Source organism: Microchirus variegatus (genome assembly GCF_963457635.1).
Source record: "Microchirus variegatus genome assembly, chromosome: 11".
NCBI lineage: Eukaryota > Metazoa > Chordata > Actinopteri > Pleuronectiformes > Soleidae > Microchirus > Microchirus variegatus.
In genome coordinates this window covers 28,376,659-28,403,320 of record NC_139812.1, presented here as the reverse complement: position 1 = coordinate 28,403,320, position 26,662 = coordinate 28,376,659, and the positions used below count along the sequence as shown (strand labels likewise).

Here is a 26,662-nt window from a genome sequence, read left to right as displayed (position 1 = left end):
ACGTACATACTGAGTATATATACAGGTATATACTGAGTAAATATATATATATATACAGTATGTTCATAGTGAAAACTTCATGCCATCAGTTTTTCAGGTATTTTTTACTCTAAACTTTCATCCATTCATCACTGACTCTGAAGTTTGTCTTTTTCTGGATCTGATCTGTGTTTACGTTTAATCCCTGAGATTATAGATTGTTTGTTTATTTGTTGATTGGTCAGAGCTCGTAGTCACTGGATTGTGTACAAAAACTATAAAGAGATTGTGACTGAGATCAGAGTTTGACTCGTCTGTTACCTCATCACTACACCCACACTGATCCAGGACCTGGTCCAGGATTAACTCTGATAATCTGTTGTTTGTCATCAATCACCGCAGCAGAATCCAAACACGGAACTCCTGATTAGCTGTTGCCGGGCAGATCTCAGATTAGATCAGATTACGACCATCACGTCAAACAAGGGAGAAGTAGATTTTAAAGTGGGCGGAGCTTCTTCTTCTTCTCTAAAGCCGAGAGACACAATTATTAACATAGTTATTAACATAATATTAACATAATTATTAACATAGTGGAAGCAGAGTTTGTAACCAGGTGGTTGTTGGTTTGAATCTCTGCCAGGTCAAACAGGCTGGGGTGCCCATGAGCAAGGCACCAACTCGCATCCCACCCAGGATGCAATTCCAAGTAAAGAATGAGTTTCAATTAATAAATGAACAAAATCATGACCAAAGTATATATATATATACATACTTTGTATATACTTTGTATATATATATATTTATATGTGTGTGTGTGTGTGTGTGTTCCGCCTATCATGCACTTTCAGTGTTGCCGTAGTTTTCCCGGAAGTTATCCCGGAAGCGTGTAATTATTTTTATTTATATATTTTTTTTAATGTTCTAGCTCTTTATTTGACGCAATCAAACGTTTACGTTCGTTAGTTCGTTATAAACACGTGGTTTTTATCCGTTTAGAACAAATACTTTAAATGAGCTAAAGTACAAACTCTTATTTTAATCTTTTTATTTTATTTTATTTTGGTACGTTTATTTCCGCCCAGAACAGGAAGCAGCAGGCGCCGCGTTTCCGCTCCTCCTTGTCGCAAAACTGCCGGAAATGAACGGTCTCGTGACAACAACAGAGAGCAGCCTCGCGCTCTGTGATAGTTTCCCTCGGTTCTCGCGGTGTCGCTGTTACCGTCGATATGACGTCATGTGTGCAGCGGCTCGTGACGTCCGTCCTGGAGGAGTTCGCGGTGAGCGCGAGGACAGAGATCTGCCAGAGACTGATGACGACGTCACACAGTGAGGTAATGACGTAAGAGCTGAAACAAACGAAAATGTCGATTATTATTATTATTATTATTTTTTAGAATCAATCGATCATAAATTGTCTAAAAATGTGTTTTTATAAACCTGGAAATGACGAAGTTCTTTCAAATGTCTTTAAAAAAAACGATGTTTCAGTGATTTCTTGAAAATATTCACATTTAAGAAGCTGAAAAGGTTTCTGTGATTTCAAAATAAGAGCTTATGTGATACTGTTTCCTGTCTAAAGAAAACAAAGATGGCCGACAACTAAATACTATGATGGAGCTGTTGTTCCACTGCTGCCTCCATCACTAACTTACAATGTCTGATTTTATGAGCTCAGTATTTGAAAACCTTGGTTCAGATTGACGTCAGTGACACACAGTGACCACACGAGGCAGCAGTGGACCAGAAACGTTGGTGTTTTTCCCGCTTCTTTCCTTTGATCATTCAAAAGCTGTGATGTCATAATGATCAAAGGATAATGACTAGGACAGAAGTGGACAAACGTCAGAGACTGTAATGACCAACACGATCCACATGAGGCAGTAATCCAAGATTAATGATCCAAACGGCACTTTACAACAACGTCTGTGCTTTAACCACAATTTATAGGGAAAAGTCATGGACTACAACAACAAGACTACAGACACTGAAGTTACAACAGACACTGAGGTCACAACAGACGGGGTCACAACAGACGGGGTCACAACAGATGAAGTCACAACAGAAGGGGTCACAACAGACGGGGTAACAACAGACACTGAGGTCACAACAGAAGGGGTCACAACAGACGAAGTCACAACAGACAAAGTCACAACAGATGGGGTCACAACAGACAGGGTCACAACAGACGAAGTCACAACAGACAAAGTCACAACAGATGAAGTCAAAACAGATGGGGTCACAACAGATGGGGTCACAACAGACGGGGGAACAACAGACACTGAGGTCACAACAGACGGGTTCACAACAGACGGGGTCACAACAGACGAAGTCACAACAGACGGGGTCACAACAGACGGGGTCACAACAGACGGGGTCACAACAGACGAAGTCACAACAGACGAAGTCAAAACAGACGGGGTCACAACAGAGGGGGTCACAACAGACGAAGTCACAACAGACGGGGTCACGACAGACGGTTTCACAACAGGCGAAGTCACAACAGACGGGGTCACAACAGACGAAGTCGCAACAGACGAAGTCACAACAAACGGGGTAACAACAGACGGGGTCACAACAGACGGGGTCACAACAGACATTGAGGTCACAACAGACGGGGTCACAACAGACGGGGTCACAACAGACGGGGTCACAATAGACGAAGTCACAACAGACGGGGTCACAACAGACATTGAGGTCACAACAGACGGGGTCACAACAGACGGGGTCACAACAGACGGGGTAACAACAAATGGGGTCACAACAGACGAAGTCACAACAGACGGGGTCACAACAGACGGGGTCACAACAGACAGGGTCACAACAGACGAAGTCCCACCAGACGGGGTCACAACAGACGGGGTAACAACAGACGAAGTCACATCAGACGAAGTCACAACAGACAGGGTCACAACAGACGAAGTCACAACAGACGTGGTAACAACAGACGGGGTCACAACAGACGGGGTCACAACAGACGGGGTCACAACAGACACTGAGGTCACAACAGACGAAGTCACAACAGAAGAAGTTACAACAGACGGGGTCACAACAGACGGGGTCACAACAGACGGGGTCACAACAGACGGGGTCACAACAGACGGGGTCACAACTGACGAAGTCACAACAGACATTGAGGTCACAACAGACGAAGTCACAACAGACAAAGTCACAACAGACGAAGTCACAACAGACGGGGTCACAACAGACGAAGTCACAACAGACGGGGTCACAACAGACGAAGTCACAACAGATATTGAGGTCACAGCAGACGAAGTCACAACAGACGAAGTCACAACAGACACTGAGGTCACAACAGACTGGGTCACAACAGACGGGGTCACAACAGACGGGGCCACAACAGACGGGGTCACAACAGACGGGGTCACAACAGATGGAGTCACAACAGACGAAGTCACAACAGTCGAAGTCACAACAGACCGGGTCGCAACAGACGGGGTAACAACAGACACTGAGGTCACAACAGACGAAGTCACAACAGACCGGGTCACAACAGACGGGGTAACAACAGACACTGAGGTCACAACAGACGAAGTCACTACCGACCGGGTCACAACAGACGGGGTAACAACAGACACTGAGGTCACAACAAACGAAGTCACAACAGACGAAGTCACAACAGACCGGGTCACAACCGACGGGGTAACAACAGACACTGAGGTCACAACAGACGTAGTCACAACAGACGAAGTCAAAACAGACCGGGTCACAACAGACGGGGTAACAACAGACACTGAGGTCACAACAGACGAAGTCACAACAGACCGGGTCACGACAGACGGGGTACCAACAGACACTGAGGTCACAACAGACGAAGTCACAACAGACGGGGTCACAACAGACGGGGTAACAACAGACGAAGTCACATCAGACGAAGTCACAACAGACAGGGTCACAACAGACGAAGTCACAACAGACGTGGTAACAACAGACGGGGTCACAACAGACGGGGTCACAACAGACGGGGTCACAACAGACACTGAGGTCACAACAGACGAAGTCACAACAGAAGAAGTTACAACAGACGGGGTCACAACAGACGGGGTCACAACAGACGGGGTCACAACAGACGGGGTCACAACAGACGGGGTCACAACTGACGAAGTCACAACAGACATTGAGGTCACAACAGACGAAGTCACAACAGACAAAGTCACAACAGACGAAGTCACAACAGACGGGGTCACAACAGACGAAGTCACAACAGACGGGGTCACAACAGACGAAGTCACAACAGATATTGAGGTCACAGCAGACGAAGTCACAACAGACGAAGTCACAACAGACACTGAGGTCACAACAGACTGGGTCACAACAGACGGGGTCACAACAGACGGGGCCACAACAGACGGGGTCACAACAGACGGGGTCACAACAGATGGAGTCACAACAGACGAAGTCACAACAGTCGAAGTCACAACAGACCGGGTCGCAACAGACGGGGTAACAACAGACACTGAGGTCACAACAGACGAAGTCACAACAGACCGGGTCACAACAGACGGGGTAACAACAGACACTGAGGTCACAACAGACGAAGTCACTACCGACCGGGTCACAACAGACGGGGTAACAACAGACACTGAGGTCACAACAAACGAAGTCACAACAGACGAAGTCACAACAGACCGGGTCACAACCGACGGGGTAACAACAGACACTGAGGTCACAACAGACGTAGTCACAACAGACGAAGTCAAAACAGACCGGGTCACAACAGACGGGGTAACAACAGACACTGAGGTCACAACAGACGAAGTCACAACAGACCGGGTCACGACAGACGGGGTACCAACAGACACTGAGGTCACAACAGACGAAGTCACAGCAGACGAAGTCGCAGCAGACGAAGTCACAACAGACACTGAGGTCACAACAGACTGGGTCACAACAGACGGGATCACAACAGACGGGGTCACAACAGACGGGGTCACAACTGACGAAGTCACAACAGACAGGGTCACAACTGACGAAGTCACAACAGGCAGGGTCACAACAGACATTGAGGTCACAGCAGACGAAGTCACAACTGACAAAGTCACAACAGACACTGAGGTCACAACAGACTGGGTCACAACAGACGGGGTCACAACAGACGGGGTCACAACTGACGAAGTCACAACAGACGGGGTCACAACAGACGGGGTAACAACAGACACTGAGGTCACAACATACGAAGTCACAACAGACCGGGTCACAACAGACGAAGTCACAGCCGACGAAGTCACAACAGACGAAGTCACAACAGACATTGAGGTCACAACAGACAAAGTCACAACAGACGAAGTCACAACAGACAAAGTCACAACAGACACTGAGGTCACAACAGACACTGAAGTCACAACTGACACTGAAGTCACAACAGACACTGTAGTCACAACAGACACTGAGGTCACAACAGACACCGAAGTCACAACAGACCGGGTCACAACAGAACAGGTCACAACAGACACTGAAATCACAACAGACAGGGTCACAACAGACAAAGTCACAACAGACAAAGTCACAACAATCCAAGTCACAACAGACCAAGTCACAACAGACCAAGTCACAACAGACCAAGTCACAACAGACCAAGTCACAACAGACGGGGTAACAACAGACACTGAGGTCACAACAGACGAAGTCACAACAGACAAAGTCACAACAGACACTGAGGTCACAACAGACACTGAAGTCACAACTGACACTGAAGTCACAACAGACACTGTAGTCACAACAAACACTGAGGTCACAACAGACACCGAAGTCACAACAGACCGGGTCACAACAGAACAGGTCACAACAGACACTGAAATCACAACAGACGGGGTCACAACAGACAAAGTCACAACAGACAAAGTCACAACAATCCAAGTCACAACAGACCAAGTCACAACAGACGGGGTAACAACAGACACTGAGGTCACAACAGACGAAGTCACAACAGACGAAGTCACAACAAACCAAGTCACAACAGACCAAGTCACAACAGACACTGAGGTCACAACAGACGGGGTCACAACAGATGGGGTCACAACAGACACTGAGGTCACAACAGACAAAGTCACAACAGAAGAAGTCACAACAGACAAAGTCACAACAGACAAAGTCACAACAGACGAAGTTACAACAGACACTGAGGTCACAACTGACACTGAAGTCACAACAGACAGGGTCACAACAGAACAGGTCACAACAGACACTGAAATCACAACAGACGGGGTCACAACAGACGGGGTCACAACAGACAAAGTCACAACAGACAAAGTCACAACAATCCAAGTCACAACAGACCAAGTCACAACAGACCAAGTCACAACAGACCAAGTTACAACAGACCAAGTCACAACAGACCAAGTCACAACAGACCAAGTCACAACAGACACTGAGGTCACAACAGACAAAGTCACAACAGACCAAGTCACAACAGACCAAGTCACAACAGACCGGGTCACAACAGACCGGGTCACAACAGACGAAGTCACAACAGACAAAGTCACAACAGAAGAAGTCACAACAGACGAAGTCACAACAGACAAAGTCACAACAGATGATGTCCCAACAGACACTGAAGTCACAACTGACACTGAGGTCACAACAGACGGGGTCACAACAGATGGGGTCACAACAGACACTGAGGTCACAACAGACACTGAGGTCACAACGGACACTGAGGTCACAACAGACACTGAGGTCATAACAGACGGGGTCACAACAGACCAGGTCACAACAGACACTGAGGTCACAACAGACACTAAGGTCACAACAGACACTGAGGTCACAACAGATGAAGTCACAACAGACGAGGTAACAACAGACGGGGTCACAACAGACCAGGTCACAACAGACACTGAGGTCACAACAGACCCTAAGGTCACAACAGACACTGAGGTCACAACAGATGAAGTCACAACAGACGGGGTAACAACAGACACTGAGGTCGCAACAGATGAAGTCACAACAGACGGGGTCACAACAGACGAAGTCACAACAGACCGGGTCACAACAGACACTGAGGTCACAACAGACGAAGTCACAACAGACGAAGTCACAACAGACCGGGTAACAACAGACACTGAGGTCACAACAGAGGAAGTCACAACAGACGGGGTCACAACAGACGAAGTCACAACAGACGAAGTCACAACAGACCGGGTCACAACAGACACTGAGGTCACAACAGACGAAGTCACAACAGACGAAGTCACAACAGACCGGGTAACAACAGACACTGAGGTCACAACAGACGAAGTCACAACAGACGGGGTCACAACAGACGAAGTCACAACAGACGAAGTCACAACAGACGAAGTCACAACAGACGGGGTCACAACAGACGAAGTCACAACAGACGAAGTCACAACAGACCGGGTCACAACAGACACTGAGGTCACAGCAGACACTCAGGTCACAACAGACGATGTCACAACAGACGAAGTCACAACAGACGGGGTCACAACAGACGAAGTCACAACAGACGGGGTCACAACAGACGAAGTCACAACAGACTGGGTAACAACAGACCGGGTCACAACAGACCGGGTCACAACAGACCGGGTAACAACAGACACTGAGGTCACAACAGACGAAGTCACAACAGACCGGGTAACAACAGACACTGAGGTCACAACAGACGAAGTCACAACAGACCGGGTCACAACAGACGGGGTAACAACAGACACTAAGGTCACAACAGACACTAAGGTCACAACAGACACTGAGGTCACAACAGATGAAGTCACAACAGACGAGGTAACAACAGACGGGGTCACAACAGACCAGGTCACAACAGACACTGAGGTCACAACAGACACTAAGGTCACAACAGACACTGAGGTCACAACAGATGAAGTCACAACAGACGGGGTAACAACAGACACTGAGGTCGCAACAGATGAAGTCACAACAGACGGGGTCACAACAGACACTGAAGTCACAACAGACACTGAAGTCACAACAGACGAAGTCACAACAGACGAAGTCACAACAGACACTGAGGTCATAACAGACACTGAGGTCACAACATTCGAAGTCACAACAGACGAAGTCACAACAGACGAAGTCACAACAGACCGGTTAACAACAGACACTGAGGTCACAACAGACGAAGTCACAACAGACACTGAAGTCACAAAAGACGAAGTCACAACAGACGAAGTCACAACAGACGAAGTCACAACAGACGGGGTCACAACAGACGGGGTCACAACAGACGAAGTCACAACAGACGGGGTCACAACAGACATTGAGGTCACAACAGAAGGGGTCACGACAGACGAAGTCACAACAGATGGGGTCACAACAGACGAAGTCACAACAGACGGGGTCACAACAGACGAAGTCACAACAGACTGGGTAACAACAGACGGGGTCACAACAGACCGGGTCACAACAGACCGGGTAACAACAGACACTGAGGTCATAACAGACACTGAGGTCACAGCATACGAAGTCACAACATACGAAGTCACAACAGACGAAGTCACAACAGACGAAGTCACAACAGACCGGTTAACAACAGACACTGAGGTCACAACAGACGAAGTCACAAAAGACGAAGTCACAACAGACGAAGTCACAACAGACGAAGTCACAACAGACCGGGTCACAACACACACTGAGGTCACAACAGACACTCAGGTCACAACAGACGATGTCACAACAGACGAAGTCACAACAGACAGGGTCACAACAGACGGGGTCACAACAGACATTCAGGTCACAACAGACGGGGTCACAACAGACGAAGTCACAACAGACGAGGTCACAACAGACGAAGTCACAACAGACGGGGTCACAACAGACGAAGTCACAACAGACTGGGTAACAACAGACGGGGTCACAACAGACCGGGTCACAACAGACCGGGTCACAACAGACCGGGTCACAACAGACACTGAGGTCACAACAGACGAAGTCACAACAGACGGGGTAACAACAGACACTGAGGTCACAACAGACGAAGTCACAACAGACTGTGTAACAACCGACACTGAGGTCACAACAGACGAAGTCACAACAGATGAAGTCACAACAGACTGGGTTACAACAGACGAAGTTACAACAGACACTGAGGTCACAACAGACACTGAAGTCACAACAGACACTGAAGTCACAACAGACACTGAAGTCACAACAGACAAAGTCACAACAGATGAAGTCACAACAGACGAGGTCACAACAGATGAGGTCACAACAGACGGGGTCACAACAGACACTGAAGTCACAACAGACATTGAAGTCACAACAGACGAAGTCACAACAGACGGGGTCACAACAGACGAAGTCACAACAGACGGGGTCACAACAGAGGGGGTCACAACAGACGGGGTCACAACAGACAAAGTCACAAAAGATGGGGTCACAACAGACGAAGTCACAACAGACGAAGTCACAACAGATGAAGTCACAACAGACTGGGTCACAACAGACGAAGTTACAACAGACACTGAGGTCACAACAGACACTGAAGTCACAACAGATGGGGTCACAACAGACACTGAGGTCACAACAGACGGGGTCACATCAGACGAAGTCACAACAGACGAAGTCACAACAGACGAAGTCAAAACAGACAAATTCACAACAGACGAAGTCACAACAGACGGGATCACAAAAGACGGGGTAACAACAGACACTGAGGTCACAACAGACTGGGTCACAACAGAGGAAGTCACAACAGACGAAGTCACAACAGACAAATTTACAACAGACGGGGTCACAACAGACGAAGTCACAACAGACGAAGTCACAACAGACGAAGTCACAACAGACGAAGTCACAACAGACAAAGTCACAACAGACAAAGTCACAACAGACAAAGTCACAACAGACAAAGTCACAACAGACAAAGTCACAACAGACAAAGTCACAACAGACAAAGTCACAACAGACACTGAGGTCAGAACAGACACTGAGGTCAGAACAGACACTGAGGTCACAACAGACGGGGTCACAACAGACGGGGTCACAACAGACGGGGTCACAACATATGCGGTCACAACAGACCAGGTCACAACAGACCAGGTCACAACAGACACTGAGGTCACAACAGACGGGGTAACAACAGACACTGAGTTCACAACTGACGGGGTCACAACAGATGGGGTCACAACAGACTGGTTCACAACAGACGAAATCACTACAGACGGGGTCACAACAGACGGGGTCCCAACAGACGAAATCACAACAGACGGGGTCACAACAGACGAATTCGCAACAGACGAAGTCACAACAGACGGGGTCACAACCGACGGGGTCACAACAGACACTGAGGTCAGAACAGACACTGAGGTCAGAACAGACACTGAGGTCACAACAGACGAAGTCACAACAGACGGGGTCACAACAGACGGGGTCACAACATATGCGATCACGACAGACCAGGTCACAACAGACACTGAGGTCACAACAGACGGGGTAACAACAGACACTGAGTTCACAACAGACGGGGTCACAACAGATGGGGTCACAACAGACTGGTTCACAACAGACGAAATCACTACAGACGGGGTCACAACAGACAAAATCACAACAGACGGGGTCACAACAGATGAAGTCACAACAGACGAATTCACAACAGACGGGCTCACAACAGACACTGAGGTCACAACAGACACTGAAGTCACAACAGACACTAAAGTCACAACAGACCAGGTCACAACAGACACTAAAGTCACAACAGACACTAAAGTCACAACAGACACTAAAGTCACAACAGACCGGGTCACAACAGACAAAGTCACAACAGACAAAGTCACAACAGACACTGAGGTCACAACAGACCGGGTCACAACAGACACTGAGGTCAGAACAGACACTGAGGTCACAACAGATGGGGTCACAACAGATGGGGTCACAACAGATGGGGTCACAACAGATGGGGTCACAACAGATGGGGTCACAACAGACGGGGTCACAACAGACGAAGTCACAACAGACGGAGTCACAACAGACGGAGTCACAACAGACGGGGTCACAACAGACGGGGTCACAACAGACACTGAGGTCAGAACAGACACTGAGGTCACAACAGACGAAGTCACAACAGACGGGTTCACAACAGACGGGGTCACAACAGATGGGGTCACAACAGACGGGGTCACAACAGACGCCGTCACAACAGACGCGGTCACAACAGACCAGGTCACAACAGACACTGAGGTCACAACTGACGGGGTAACAACAGACACTGAGTTCACAACAGACGGGGTCATAACAGACTGGTTCACAACAGACGAAATCACTACAGACGGGGTCACAACAGACGGGGTCACAACAGACGAAATCACAACAGACGGGGTCACAACAGATGAAGTCACAACAGACGAATTCACAACAGACGGGGTCACAACAGACGGGGTCACAACAGACGGGGTCAGAACAGACACTGAGGTCAGAACAGACACTGAGGTCACAACAGACGAAGTCACAACAGACGGGGTCACAACAGACGGGGTCACAACAGACGCCGTCACAACAGACGCAGTCACAACAGACGCCGTCACAACAGACGCAGTCACAACAGACCAGGTCACAACAGACACTGAGGTCACAACAGACAAATTCACAACAGACGGGGTCACAACAGACACTGAGGTCACAACAGACACTGAAGTCACAACAGACACTGAAGTCACAACAGACGGGGTCACAACAGACGAAGTCACAACAGACGGGGTCAGAACAGACAATGAGGTCAGAACAGACACTGAGGTCAGAACAGACGAAGTCACAACAGACGAAGTCACAACAGACGGGGTCACAACAGACGGGGTCACAACAGACGCCGTAACAACAGACGCGGTCACAACAGACCAGGTCACAACAGACACTGAGGTCACAACAGACGAATTCACAACAGACGGGGTCACAACAGACGGGGTCACAACAGACGCCGTAACAACAGACGCGGTCACAACAGACCAGGTCACAACAGACACTGAGGTCACAACAGACGAATTCACAACAGACGGGGTCACAACAGACACTGAGGTCACAACAGACACTGAAGTCACAACAGACACTGAGGTCATAACAGACGAAGTCACAAAAGACGGGGTCACAACAGACGAAGTCACAACAGACACTGAAGTCACAACAGACGAAGTCACAACAGACGGGGTCACAACAGACGGGGTCACAACAGACGAAGTCACAACAGACGAAGTCACAACAGACAGGGTCACAACAGACGGGGTCACAACAGACGGGGTCACAACAGACACTGAGGTCAGAACAGACACTGAGGTCACAACAGACGGGGTCACAACAGACGGGGTCACAACAGACGGGGTCACAACAGACGCCGTCACAACAGACGCCGTCACAACAGACGCCGTCACAACAGACACGGTCACAACAGACCAGGTCACAACAGACACTGAGGTCACAACTGACGGGGTAACAACAGACACTGAGTTCACAACAGACGGGGTCACAACAGACTGGTTCACAACAGACGAAATCACTACAGACGGGGTCACAACAGACGGGGTCATAACAGACGAAATCACAACAGAGGGGGTCACAACAGACGAATTCACAACAGACGGGGTCACAACAGACACTGAGGTCACAACAGACACTAAAGTCACAACAGACGGGGTCACAACAGACGGGGTCACAACAGACACTGAGGTCACAACAGACGGGGTCACAACAGACTGGTCCACAACAGACGAAATCACAACAGACGAAATCACAACAGACGGAATCACAACAGACGGGGTCACAACAGACGAAATCACAACAGACGGGGTCACAACAGATGAAGTCACAACAGACTGGGTCACAACAGACACTGAGGTCACAACAGACTGGGTCACAACAGACACTGAGGTCACAACAGACACTGAAGTCACAACATACACTGAAGTCACAACAGACACTAAAGTCACAACAGACCAGGTCACAACAGACCAGGTCACAACAGACCAGGTCACAACAGACCAGGTCACAACAGACAAAGTCACAACAGACACTGAGGTCACAACAGACACTGAGGTCACAACAGACACTGAGGTTGTAACAGACGAAGTCACAACAGACGGGGTCACAACAGACGGGGTCACAACAGACGAAATCACAACAGACGGGGTCACAACAGATGAAGTCACAACAGACGAATTCACAACAGACGGGGTCACAACAGACACTGAGGTCACAACAGACACTAAAGTCACAACAGACCAGGTCACAACAGACCAGGTCACAACAGACACTAAAGTCATAACAGACCGGGTCACAACAGACAAAGTCACAACAGACACTGAGGTCACAACAGACACTGAGGTCATAACAGACGAAGTCACAAAAGACGGGGACACAACAGACGAAGTCACAACAGACACTGAAGTCACAACAGACGAAGTCACAACAGACGGGGTCACAACAGACGGGGTCACAACAGACACTGAGGTCACAACAGACGGGGTCACAACAGACTGGTCCACAACAGACGAAATCACAACAGACGAAATCACAACAGACGGAATCACAACAGACGGGGTCACAACAGACGAAATCACAACAGACGGGGTCACAACAGATGAAGTCACAACAGACTGGGTCACAACAGACACTGAGGTCACAACAGACTGGGTCACAACAGACACTGAGGTCACAACAGACACTGAAGTCACAACATACACTGAAGTCACAACAGACACTAAAGTCACAACAGACCAGGTCACAACAGACCAGGTCACAACAGACAAAGTCACAACAGACACTGAGGTCACAACAGACACTGAGGTCACAACAGACACTGAGGTTGTAACAGACGAAGTCACAACAGACGGGGTCACAACAGAGGAAGTCACAACAGACACTGAAGTCACAACAGACGAAGTCACAACAGACGGGGTCACAACAGACACTGAGGTCACAACAGACGGGGTCACAACAGACGGGGTCACAACGGATGGGGTCACAACAGACCAGGTCACAACAGACCGGGTCACAACAGACGGGGTAACAACAGACCGGGTCACAACAGACGGGGTAACAACAGACACTGAGGTCACAACAGACACTGAAGTCACAACAGACGAAGTCACAACAGACAAAGTCACAACAGACAAAGTCACAATAGACGGGGTCACTACAGACGAAATCACAACAGATGGGGTCACAACAGACCAGGTCACAACAGACCTGGTCACAACAGACACTGAGGTCACAACAGACACTGAAGTCCCAACAGACGAAGTCCCAACAGACGAAGCCACAACAGACGAAGTCACAACAGATGGGGTCACAACAGACGAGGTCGCAACAGACGGGGTCGCAACAGACCGGGTCGCAACAGATCGGGTCACAACAGACCGGGTCACAACAGACCGGGTCACAACAGACACTGAGGTCACAACAGACACTGAGGTCACAACAGACGAAGTCACAACAGACGAAGTCACGACAGACGGGGTCACAACAGACCAGGTCGCAACAGACAGGGTCACAACAGACAAATTCACAACAGACGAAGTCACAACAGACGGGTTCACAACAGACACTGAGGTCACAACATACACTGAGGTCACAACAGACGGGGTCACAACAGACGAATTCACAACAGAAGGGGTAACAACAGAAGGGGTAACAACAGACGGGGTCACAACAGACGGGGTCACAACAGACGGGGTCACAACAGACCAGGTCGTAACAGACAGGGTCACAACAGATGGGGTTACAACAGACGGGGTAACAACAGACGGGGTACCAACAGACCAGGTCACAACAGACCAAGTCACAACAGACGGGTTCACCACAGATGGGGTCTCATCAGACAGGGTCTCAACAGACGAGTTCACAACAGACGAGGTCACAACAGACGAGGTCATAAACTTTGAGGTCACAACAGACGAGGTCTCAATCAATTCCATTTCTACTGAGGCCCTGGCCAGTGAGGTTCATGACTCACATGGCGATGAACCACGAGCCTTAGCGAGAAATGCCACAACTGCTAAAGCCACAACCAGTGCCCCGTCAACTGGCAAGTATTTGACCAGCAAGGCCACAGGTGTAAAGTACATGAATGGCACTACCTCGATTGGAAAGGTCACAACCAGCCTGGCCAGGACCGGCAGGTTCATGACTGACAAGGCCCCAAACAACAAGGCCCCAACTGGCAAGGCCACAAGCAACATGGTCTCAACTGGCAAGGCCACAAGCAACATGGTCTCAACTGGCAAGGCCACAAGCAACATGGCCAAAACTGGCAAGGCCACAAGCAACATGGCCTCAACTGGCAAGGCCACAAGCAACATGGCCTCAACTGGCAAGGCTACAAGCAACATGGTCTCAACTGGCAAGGCCACAAGCAACATTGCCTCAACTGGCAAGGCCACAGGCAACATGGCCTCAACTGGCAAGCCCACAAGCAACATGGTCTCAACTGGCAAGGCCATAAGCAACATTGCCTCAACTGGCAAGGCCACAGGCAACATGGCCTCAACTGGCAAGGCCACAGGCAACATGGCCTCAACTGGCAAGGCCACAAGCAACTTAGCCTCAACTGGCAAGGCCACAGGCAACGTAGCCTCAACTGCCAAGGCCACAAGCAACATGGCCCCAACTGGCAAGCCCACAGGCAACGTAGCCTCAACTGCCAAGGCCACAAGCAACATAGCCTCAACTGGCAAGGCCACAGGCAACATAGCCTCAACTGCCAAGGCCACAAGCAACATGGCCCCAACTGGCAAGGCCACAGGCAACATGGCCTCAACTGGCAAGGCCACAGGCAACATAGCCTCAACTGGCAAGGCCACAAGCAACATAGCCTCAACTGGCAAGGCCACAAGCAACATGGCCCCAACTGGCAAGGCCACAGGCAACATTGCCTCAATTGGCAAGGCCACAGGCAACATGGCCTCAACTGGCAAGGCCACAGGCAACATAGCCTCAACTGGCAAGGCCACAGGCAACATAGCCTCAACTGGCAAGGCAACAAGCAACATAGCCTCAACTGATAAGGCCACAAGCAACATTGCCTCAACTGGCAAGGCAACAAGCAACATAGCCTCAACTGATAAGGCCACAAGCAACATTGCCTCAACTGGCAAGGCGACAAGCAACATGGCCTTGAGCAGCATGGCCTCAACTGGTAAGGCCACAAAGAATCCCATGACCAGCTTGGCCACAACCAGTAATAAGCTTTTGACTCACAAGGCCACAATAGGTAAGACCACAATTAGCAAGGCCTCAACAAGCACGGCCATGACCAGCACAGGCTCAATAGGTAATGCCATCTCTAAGACTGTGACTCGTCTGGCCACAAACAACAGGGCCACAAGCAATATAGCCTCAACTGGTAAGGCCACATCCAGCATGGCCACAGCCAGCTTGTCCAGCATTGCTGCGATATACAAGGCCACATCCAATAAGGCCTTGATCGGCAAGGCCAATGAGGCCTCAACTAGCAGGCCCATGAACAGCATGGCCATGATTGGTAAGGCCACAGCCAGCAAGGGTAGTCTGAAGCCCGCAGCTTACAAGCCTGTGACCAGCATGGTTATGAGTGGTATGTCCACAGTCAATGAGGCTGCAACTTGCAAGCCCACAAACGGTGAGGCCATGACTGGCAAAACCACAACTGATGAGACCATGACTGCTGAGACTGCATCTTGCAAGCCCTCAACCATTTGGGCCATGACCAGCATAGACACAACCAACATGGCCACAGCTGATGAGACCATGTCCACTGAGGCCATGACTGGAATGGCCACATCCAGTGTGGCTACAGCTGATGAGACCATGTTCACTGAGGCCATGACTGGAACGGCCACAACCAGTGTGGCTACAGCTGATGAGACCACAGTGGGAAATGACATGACCAGTATGGCCACAAACAAAAAGGACACAGATGGCAAGTCCACGACTGCCATGGGCATGCAGGCCTCAACCTGCAAGACTGAGATTGTGAAGACCAATACCAATGTGTCCATGATCACTGAGGCCACAGCCAACCGGACTATGGTTGATGCAGCCACGAACACCGAGGCATCAATGAACGAGGCATCGACTCACATTCCCTCAGTGGTTGTGGCCTTGCCGGTTGTGGCCTTGCCGGTTGAGGCCTTGCCAGTTGAGGCCTTGTCAGTTGAGGCATTGCCAGTTGTGGCCTTTGCAGCAATGACCATGCCGGACATGGCTCCACCAATTTGGACTTGCCCGGCGTGGCCTCAGTGGGTATGGCCATGGCGAGCCTATCCTCAGCATGCATGGCCTCAACAACCCTGCCCTCACTGGATGCGGCAACATGGCCAAGACTGGCCTGGTCATGACCAGCAGGAATGTGCACAGCATGACCATGACCGAGAAGGGCACAGTCATCAAGGACACGACCAACACGCCCATGACAGCCCTGGCCATCAACCACAAGGCCACTTCTGGCATGGCTACGGACCACAAGGCCATTTCTGGCATGGCTACAGACCACAAGCCCATGACAGGCATGACTGTGAACCACAAGGCCATGTCTCGCATGGCTGTGAACCACAAGCCCATGACAGGCATGACTGTGAACCACAAGCCCCTTTGTCGCAAGGCTATGAACCACAAGCCCCTTTGTCGCAAGGCTATGAACCACAAGTCCCTTTGTCGCAAGGCTATGAACCACAAGTCCCTTTGTCGCAAGGCTTTGAACCACAAGGCCATGACTTGCATGGTGACAAACCACAAGCCCCTTTGTCGCAAGGCTATGAACCACAAGGCCATGACTTGCATGGTGACGAACCACAAGCCCCTTTGTCGCAAGTCTGTGAACCACAAGCCCCTTTGTCGCAAGGCTTTGAACCACAAGGCCATGACTTGCATGGTGACGAACCACAAGCCCCTTTGTCGCAAGGCTATGAACCACAAGCCCCTTTGTCGCAAGGCTATGAACCACAAGGCCATGACTCGCATGGTGACGAACCACAAACACATGACTGACATGGTCAAGTCCTTGACCAAGAAGGCTTTGACCGAAGTGACCAGTTTAAACACCAAGCACTGTCAATGGTGAGCATTCAGAAACACTGATTCAATTTCAGTTTCGAGTTTTGATATCAAACCTCTAATTATTCACTGGATTCTTTTACTCTGTGCGTAGAGAAGACAGTTTGGGTATCGCTTGTATTGGTTTGGTATTGGTTGAGCAGTCGGCTAACAAACTCATGTGCTAGAAAAGCCACATCATTTGTTTTGTTTTTGTGTGTAGGAGCAGCTGCTGGCTCTGATCAGGAGGTTCTGTGAAGTTCTGCTGATGCAGCTGAGGAAGCTGCTGGACCTGAACCAGGACCTGCAGCAGAATCTCAACCAGGACCTAAACCAGCACCTGCGGGAGGATCTGAACCAGGACCTGCAGCAGGATCTGAACCATTACCTAAACCAGGCTCTGAACCAAGACCTGGATCAGGACCTGAAACAGGATCGGAATACTCAGGAGCAGGATGGTAAAGTCTTGAACCTTCATTTTGAGATTGAATGCAACTGGACTTCACATAACTTATCTCTTTATCTTTGCTGCAGGTGACCCTCAGGTAGCTGTCAGAGGTCAAATAGACGGTACGCAAAAAGACTCCAGCCAATCAGAGCAGACCTGTGTGGCTGACGGGGGGCAGAGCTTCAGTTGCAGCGTCTGCTTGCGTAGCTTCTCCAGACGAAGCAACCTGGTCACTCACCTCAGGATCCACAGCCGAGAGCGGCCCTTCACCTGTTCCAAATGTGGGCGTGGCTTTTCTGCAGGCAACAGCGTGCGGGTCCATCAGCTTATTGTCCATGGCCGCCGGCGTCCTTTCAGGTGCACTCATTGTGGGAAACTGTTCGGTACCCGCAGCCACCTGCGGACACACCAGTCGTCCAGCGGCTCGCTGGCATGTTCGTCATGTGGGGAGACACTTGCATCAAGGTGTATCCTCAGACGGCACCAGCTGACCTGTCAGAGTACAGACAGGAAGTTCAGGTGCCGAGAGTGCGGGAAGGATTTTTCCAAACGCGGATACCTGTCTGCTCACCAGAGGGTGCATCTGAAGGAAAAACCCTTTAAATGTACCACTTGCAATAAGGGATTCACCACGCGCCGCAGTGTCCACGTGCACCAGCTGAGTGTGCATCGAGGTTTGAAGCCTTTCGCCTGCGACGTCTGCAGGAAGTCATTCAGCCAGCAGGGCGGCCTCAGAGCGCACATGAGGACGCACTCGGGCGAGCGTCCACATGTGTGTGAGCAGTGTGGTAACAGGTTCTCCAGTCGCAGCAGTCTGACAGTTCACCGCCGTGTCCACACCGGAGAAAAGGCCTTTGCTTGTGACGCCTGTGGGAAGAGCTTCAGCCTCGCTGCCAACCTGCGCCGCCACCGCCTCGTCCATTCAGGGCTCCGCCCCTTCACCTGTGACATTTGCGGCCGAAGCTTCACGCAGGCCGGGCACCTGAAGGCGCATCGCGCCGTTCACGGCTCAGAGTGGGCGTTCATCTGCAACGCCTGTGGAAAGGGCTTCAGACAGCGCGGTGCACTGCTGCTGCACGAGAGGCGGCACGCCGGCGTCAAACCACACGGCTGCAGCCAGTGTGGAAAAACCTTCTCGTCATCCGTGTCGCTCAAGCGCCACCTGCTGGTTCACAACGGGCAGAAAACGCACACCTGCAGCGAGTGCGGGAAGAACTTCACCAGCGCTCATGTCCTGAAAACGCATCTGCGGCTGCACGGCGCCCACAAACTCTTCCCCTGCGATGTTTGCGGTCGTAGCTACAGCTCGCTCAACTACCTGAAGACGCACCGGCGCAGTCACTCGGAAGGGAACCCGTTCAGCTGCGCTCAGTGCGACAAAACCTTCTCCACACAGGCGAGCGCTAACCTGCACCAGCGCACGCACAGCGGCGAGAAACCCTTCATCTGTGAGGTCTGCGGGAAGAACTTTAGCGTGTCGCAGAACCTCGTCCGACACAAGCGCATCCACAGCGGCGAGAAGCCGTTTGAGTGCAGCGTTTGCGGGAAGACGTTCAGTCAAAACAACAATCTGAAGACGCACCTGCGCGTCCACACGGGACAGAAACCGTTCAGCTGCACTTCCTGCTGCCGCAGCTTCGCCGCCATGAGGAGCCTCCGCGAGCATAAGTGTGTCCCCGCTAACTAGCATCAGACTTTGTGCTATTGGCTGAACTTCCTCTGTTTTCCTAAAAAAAAAAGTGTTAAAAGTTATGATACAGTTCCACAGTTTAGTTTAATCAGTGAGCCAATAAGAATGCAGCGTGCCGATGATTAGCTGTGATGCTAGCAGGATGTTACAGTGAGAATGTTTAGGGAATTGATCTGTTGAGATGAAGTCAACGCAATAAATAAACAATAACAATAAAAAACCAGAGTCCCTCGTAAAGAAGTCTACTGAGGATCCTAGCAGCGCTAATATATTAGCGGTTAATATTAATGCTTGAATCAGATGTTATGTTAGTGCGTTCCATTTGCAGTCGGTTAATGGGGCGTTCCTTTCACATAAGCCACGCCCAGAACTCGGATTTCCATTTCGACGCCACCTCTCTTAACCAATGCTAGCATTCTGAGATGACTGCGACCTTTAACGCTAGCTTTGCTTCTGTCGGATTAGCATTCACAGACGTGTCGCTAAAATGTTTGCGTGAGCAGAAATACGCGACAGACGCATTTGGGTTCACAAACAACGCAGAGAAGTCGGAGGTGACGTCATTCCTAGTTCTGACTTACGATGTAAATTAAACGTGGCATCAAGGATTTAATATGTGATTTATATATATATATGAATGTGTATGTATATATATTTATGTATGTATGTATATATGTATATATATGTATGTATATATTTATGTATGTATATATATATATATATATATGTTTATATATTTATGTATATATATATATATGTGTATGTATATATATGTACATATATATATGTATATATATGTACATATATATATATGTATATATATGTATGTATATATATATGTACATATATGTATATGTATGTATATACATGTATGTGTTCTTGTTAGTTTTCGTCTCTGCTGCCTTTGTTATTGAGACGTCATGCCGGAAGTGGGGGCTTTTATTTTGAAACAGAGCGGAAACGGCTCGTCGTGGTGTCCTGAACGCTCCCCGGGAGGATGCTGTCAGAGCTATCCGCGTTTGCTGCCTCTACAACCGGACTTAAACGTCCACTTTAGAGACCCGGACCGGCTCCAGACCACTTCTCGAAAGCGAACTCGAGCCTCCGGTATGAACGAGCCGGAAGGACTCCGCTTCCGGCGGCTGCACAGACCGCGGGTCATCACCGACGAGCTGCCCGAGGACCGACGCAAGGGATCCGGGTAAGACACGGAGCCAGGGCCGCTGTCAGGAGGAGAGGAAGCGGAGTGATTTGTGTTTGTTTGTTTGTTTGTTTGTTTGTTTGTTTGTTTGTGGGTTAGCGTTAGATATAAAATGTAAAAATAAACCAAACAAAAAGAAACACACGGCCATATTATTAGGTACACACACACACACACACGCGTATAATTAGTATATTTAATCAGCACACAGCTGTGTGTGTGTGTGTGTGTACACAGTTGTACAGCATTTATTCAACATTTACATATTTAAATATCTAAGTAAGTCTGTTTGATGGCTTTTTTTGTTCCTGTTTTATTTACACAGAGTGGAAATGATGGAAATATAAACAATCTGTGTATATGTTGAGTTTTTATCCTGAAAGCTGCACACAGGAAGTGACAATATACTGTAAAATATACTGCAAGACATTTATTTTTTTTATCAGTATAATGTGGAATATTGAGAGTATTTCACTAATATATTCACTGTAATAAATGTCATTGTGTGCGTGTGTGCGTGTGTGTGTGTGTGTGTGTCTCACAGCAGCACCTACAGTGGGAAGGTGTTTCAGGTGACACTGCTCTCTCTCGGTGGTTTCCTGCTTCTTCCTCTGTTCATCATCGTCGTCATCATCGAGTCTCCGGTTCAGCCTGAGGTGTTCAGGTGACCCACACACACACACACACACACACACACACACACACACACACACCGGGTAAAAGTGCTGACACAGTGAGGACCACCATTTCCACTTTATAAATCAACACAATTACAAATTTCTACTTCATGACTGAATGACATCTATAAAGAACTACTGGGTGCAGTACCATAAAATGTCTGCAGGTGGAGCCCCAGAGCAAAAAAGGGCTGGGAAACTTTCGATTTTTTTTTTTTTTTTTGACAAATTGAGTACAGCATGTTATAGCAACCTAAGGAAGTGATTTCAATGAAAACAAAGTGAGGACCGGCCAAAATGTCCTCACCTTTAAAAATGACCTCACTTTGTTAATTAAAAACCCTAACTGGTCCTCAGTATGCTTCAAGTACAAGAACACACACACACACACACACACACACACACACACACACACACACACACACACACCGGGTAAAAGTGCTGACAAAGTGAGGACCAGCATTTCCACTTTATAAATCAACACAATTACACATTTCTACTTCATAAATGACATCTATAAAGAACTACTGGGTGCAGTACCATAAAATGTCTGCAGGTGGAGCCCCAGAGCAAAAAGGGTGTGAAACACCAGGGCTGGAAAATGGGTTAACAGACGTCCTCAATACCAAATTGAGGACGTCTGTCAAAAACAGAGTATAACATGTTTACAACCTATGAAATGAAAACAAAGCGAGGACCGACCAAAAAATCCTCACTTCGTAAAAAAAGGTCCTCACTTTGTTGGTTAAAAACCCCGCACTGGTCCTCAGTATGCCGCAGGTACAAGAACACACACACACACACACAGACTAAACAAAGCTAATCTTAACCGGCTCGTCAGAAACATAATTTTTATTATTTTGATACACGTTGGTTTTTTAAAATGTCCGCCCCCTGCTGGTGGCGCTGCAGCATGAAGGAGCCGCCGCTGATGAGGGGCTGCTGGGAGCCGAACCTGAAGCTGCGTCAGGCTCAGCGGCTCTTCGAAGACCAGGTCCTCGGACCCGAGTCCATCGCCAACATCGGAGGTGAGTTCGCTAAAAAATAAATCTCGCGCCGACGGAGACCCAGCGCTGACGGACGTCCGTCTCCTGCGTCTCCGCAGATGTTTTGTTTTCCGGAACAGCCGACGGGAAGATCGTGAAGCTCGTCGGTCGAAGGATCCACACGGTGGCGCGACTCGGGAAACCGCCCTGTGGTGAGAGGAGGAACTACGTTTTTACTCGGGTGAATTATTGCGTTTTAACGTTAACGTCGGGTCGTTTCGGAACTGACGTGAACTGATGTGGTTTTTGTGGACCTGAAGGATCCGTAGACGAGGAGGTGAACTGCGGGAGACCGTTGGGCATCAGGGTCGGACCCAACGGGACGCTCATCGTCGCCGACGCTTACCTGGGCGTGTTCGAGGTCAACCCCACCACAGGTGAGCATTAGCATCGTTATGATGGTGCGTTCCATTTGTGGATGTTGGAACTGGTTCCTGTATAAGACACGCCCCCCGTGTAAGACACGCCCCCTGTAGTCGGAAACTCGGAGCAACCTCACGTGCGCCCGAGTTCTCAAGCATTCTAAGATGGCCGCTTTTACCGCTACTTTGACTTCTGTCGCGTTTGTTTTCGCTGTAAATCAGTCGTACGCGTTGCATTTACGTCGGAAGCGGGAACTGGGAGTGGCGTCGCTTGGCTTACCCAGGATGCACTTGTGTTTCCGACCTCTCAACAGGAGTGCGGTGAACTCGAGAGTGAAGTCACTCCGAGTTCCGACTTCCGATCTAAATGAAACGCAGCATAGTTAAATCAGGTCGTTATAAATCATTAGGTCCTGGAATGACTGGAAAGATGCAGCGCCCCCTTGTGGCGCTTCAAAATACATCACTAGGACTGTATGTACTGCATCCATTTCCGCCGTAAATGAACGTAGCGTCTTCTCGTCAGGTGAGGCGACCCGGTTGGTGGCCGGCGGTCAGGTGGTCGCCGGCAGGAAGCTGTCGTTCATTAACGACGTGGCGGTGACGCAGGACGGAAAGAAGGTGTACTTCACCGTCTCCAGCAGCAGGTGGCAGCGCAAAGATTTCATGAACCTCATCATGGAGGCCACGGCCGACGGACGGTACGTGAGAGGCGTGGCGGTGTGACCCGTTCACGTGTTTTATTTTGTAGGAAAGCTAGCGCTTCCTCGTCGTGAAACTGAGACTTCCTGCAGGACTTTCACAGTAAAAGCCTCCTCTGTGTGTGTGTGTGTGTGTGTTGTGGTCTCAGCGTGTTGGAGTACGACACCGTCACCAGAGAACTCAGCGTCATCATGGAAAACCTGCGCTTCCCAAACGGAATCCAGCTGCTTCCTGACGAGGAGTCGGTGCTGGTTGCCGAAACGACAATGGCGAGGATACGCAGGTGAGTCACCTGACCATGTGACGGTGTTCAATACTGTTTAAATGTTAAGTAACAAATAACCTTTTATTAGTTGGCAGTCAGTCTGAAAGTGGATATATATACAACAGCTCATTATTTTGCAGTCGGTTTGAATGTGGATATATATATATAACAGCTCATAATTTGGCAGTCAGTCTGAATGTGGATTTATATACACACATATATATATATATATATATATATATATATAACAGCTCATTATTTGGCAGTCAGTCTGAATGTGGATATATATATATATGTAACAGCTCATTATTTGGCAGTCAGTCTGAATGTGGATATATATATAACAGCTCATTATTTGGCAGTCAGTCTGAATATGGATATATATATAACAGCTCATTATTTGGCAGTCGGTCTGAATGTGGATAAATATACAACAGCTCATTATTTGGCAGTCAGTCTGAATGTGGATAAATATACAACAGCTCATTATTTTGCAGTCGGTTTGAATGTGGATATATATATATAACAGCTCATAATTTGGCAGTCAGTCTGAATGTGGATTTATATACACATATATATATATATATATATATATATATAACAGCTCATTATTTGGCAGTCAGTCTGAATGTGGATATATATATATATGTAACAGCTCATTATTTGGCAGTCAGTCTGAATGTGGATATATATATAACAGCTCATTATTTGGCAGTCAGTCTGAATATGGATATATATATAACAGCTCATTATTTGGCAGTCGGTCTGAATGTGGATAAATATACAACAGCTCATTATTTGGCAGTCAGTCTGAATGTGGATTTATATAACAGCTCATTATTTGGCAGTCAGTCTGAAAGTGGATATATAGAACATCTCACTATTTGGCAGTCAGTCTGAATGTGGATATATAGAACATCTCACTATTTGGCAGTCAGTCTGAATGTGGATATATAGAACATCTCACTATTTGGCAATCAGTCTGAAAGTGGATATATAGAACAGCTCACTATTTGGCAGTCAGTCTGAAAGTGGATATATAGAACATCTCACTATTTGGCACTCAGTCTGAATGTGGATATATATATATATATATAACAGTTCATTATTTGGCAGTCAGTCTGAAAGTGGATATATATATAACAGCTCATTATTTGGCAGTCAGTCTGATGGTGGACATATAGAACAGCTCATTATTTGGCAGTCAGTCTGATGGTGGTCATATAGAACAGCTCATTATTTGGCGGCCAGTCTGATGGTGGGTATATCTATAGTTGTCTCTTGGAGCCGTATCGTCCTCCATACTGTGTCTCAGCATGAGCTGGTTACCATAGTAACCATGCGGTGACCAGGTCTGTCCTTCTGTTGACCAGAGTCCACGTGGCCGGCTTGAATAAAGGCGGGATGGAGACGTTCATGGACAACCTTCCCGGATTCCCCGACAACATCCGACCGAGCTCCACCGGAGGTTACTGGGTGGCCATGTCGGTGGTGCGACCCAACCCCGGGTTCTCCGCACTGGACTTCCTGTCCCAGAGACCCTGGATCAAGAAACTCCTCTTCAAGGTAAGGACACAGCGGGCGTCCAGGTCCAGGTCCAGGTCCAGGTCCAGGTCCAGGTCCTGATCTCCTAACAACACTCTGTCGTATCCTTCTGTCCTTGCTTCCTTTCCTCCCTCCAGCTCTTCAGTCACGAGGTTCTGAATAAGTTCGTCACCCGTTACAGTTTAGTGGCCGAGCTCCACGACGGCGGCGTCTGCACGCGCAGCTTCCACGACCCCAACGGTTTGGTGCTAGCTTACGTCAGCGAGGTGCACGAGTACGACGGGAGTCTGTACCTGGGATCTTTCCGATCGCCGTACGTCGGCAAACTCGACCTGAACGACGTTTAAAAACAACAACTTCAGGACTCGCGTATCGGACGTTTGAGACTCTGAGACCGGTTTGACTGATTGATTGATTAACTCTCATCTAATTATTATTGATCTTCATTATCAGTTCTGTTTTGATATTTTTTTAACGTTTTGTTTAATTTGTCTCACGCATGCTACCATTAGCTAATGTTAGCTTATGTCAGGTGATGTTGGCTAAATTCAGCCAACATCTACTAATCAGTAAACGTGAGCTAAATTCAGAGATTGTCAGCTAACGGCTAATGTCAGCTTACACCGGCTAGCGTTATCAAAAGTTAGCTAACAAGCATGAGCTAATTTCAGGACATGAAGGACTTGTTTTTAAGTCTGAAGATGCTAAAAGTGTTTCGAAACAAACATCAAGCAATTGTTTATGTAAAGGTTTTTTTTCTCCCCT

At 48.7% G+C, this 26,662-nt stretch overlaps 2 protein-coding genes across 2 annotated transcripts; both read left to right on the top strand.

Moving 5' to 3' along the window:
• Positions 1-1,261: 1,261 nt before the first annotated feature.
• LOC310934338 (uncharacterized protein) lies at positions 1,262-20,189 on the top strand. The gene is made up of 3 exons (XM_083898033.1): positions 1,262-1,313; positions 18,185-18,419; positions 18,496-20,189. Exons 1-3 carry the CDS (start codon positions 1,293-1,295, stop codon positions 20,094-20,096), a joined length of 1,857 nt encoding a protein of 618 aa, XP_083754159.1. The 5' UTR covers positions 1,262-1,292; the 3' UTR covers positions 20,097-20,189.
• Positions 20,190-21,195: 1,006 nt separating this feature from the next.
• apmap (adipocyte plasma membrane associated protein) lies at positions 21,196-26,562 on the top strand. Its single transcript, XM_083897847.1, has 9 exons — positions 21,196-21,300; positions 21,845-21,964; positions 22,890-23,005; positions 23,083-23,175; positions 23,284-23,400; positions 23,912-24,086; positions 24,236-24,370; positions 25,726-25,918; positions 26,035-26,562. Exons 1-9 carry the CDS (start codon positions 21,209-21,211, stop codon positions 26,242-26,244), a joined length of 1,251 nt encoding a protein of 416 aa, XP_083753973.1. The 5' UTR covers positions 21,196-21,208; the 3' UTR covers positions 26,245-26,562.
• Positions 26,563-26,662: the final 100 nt, after the last annotated feature.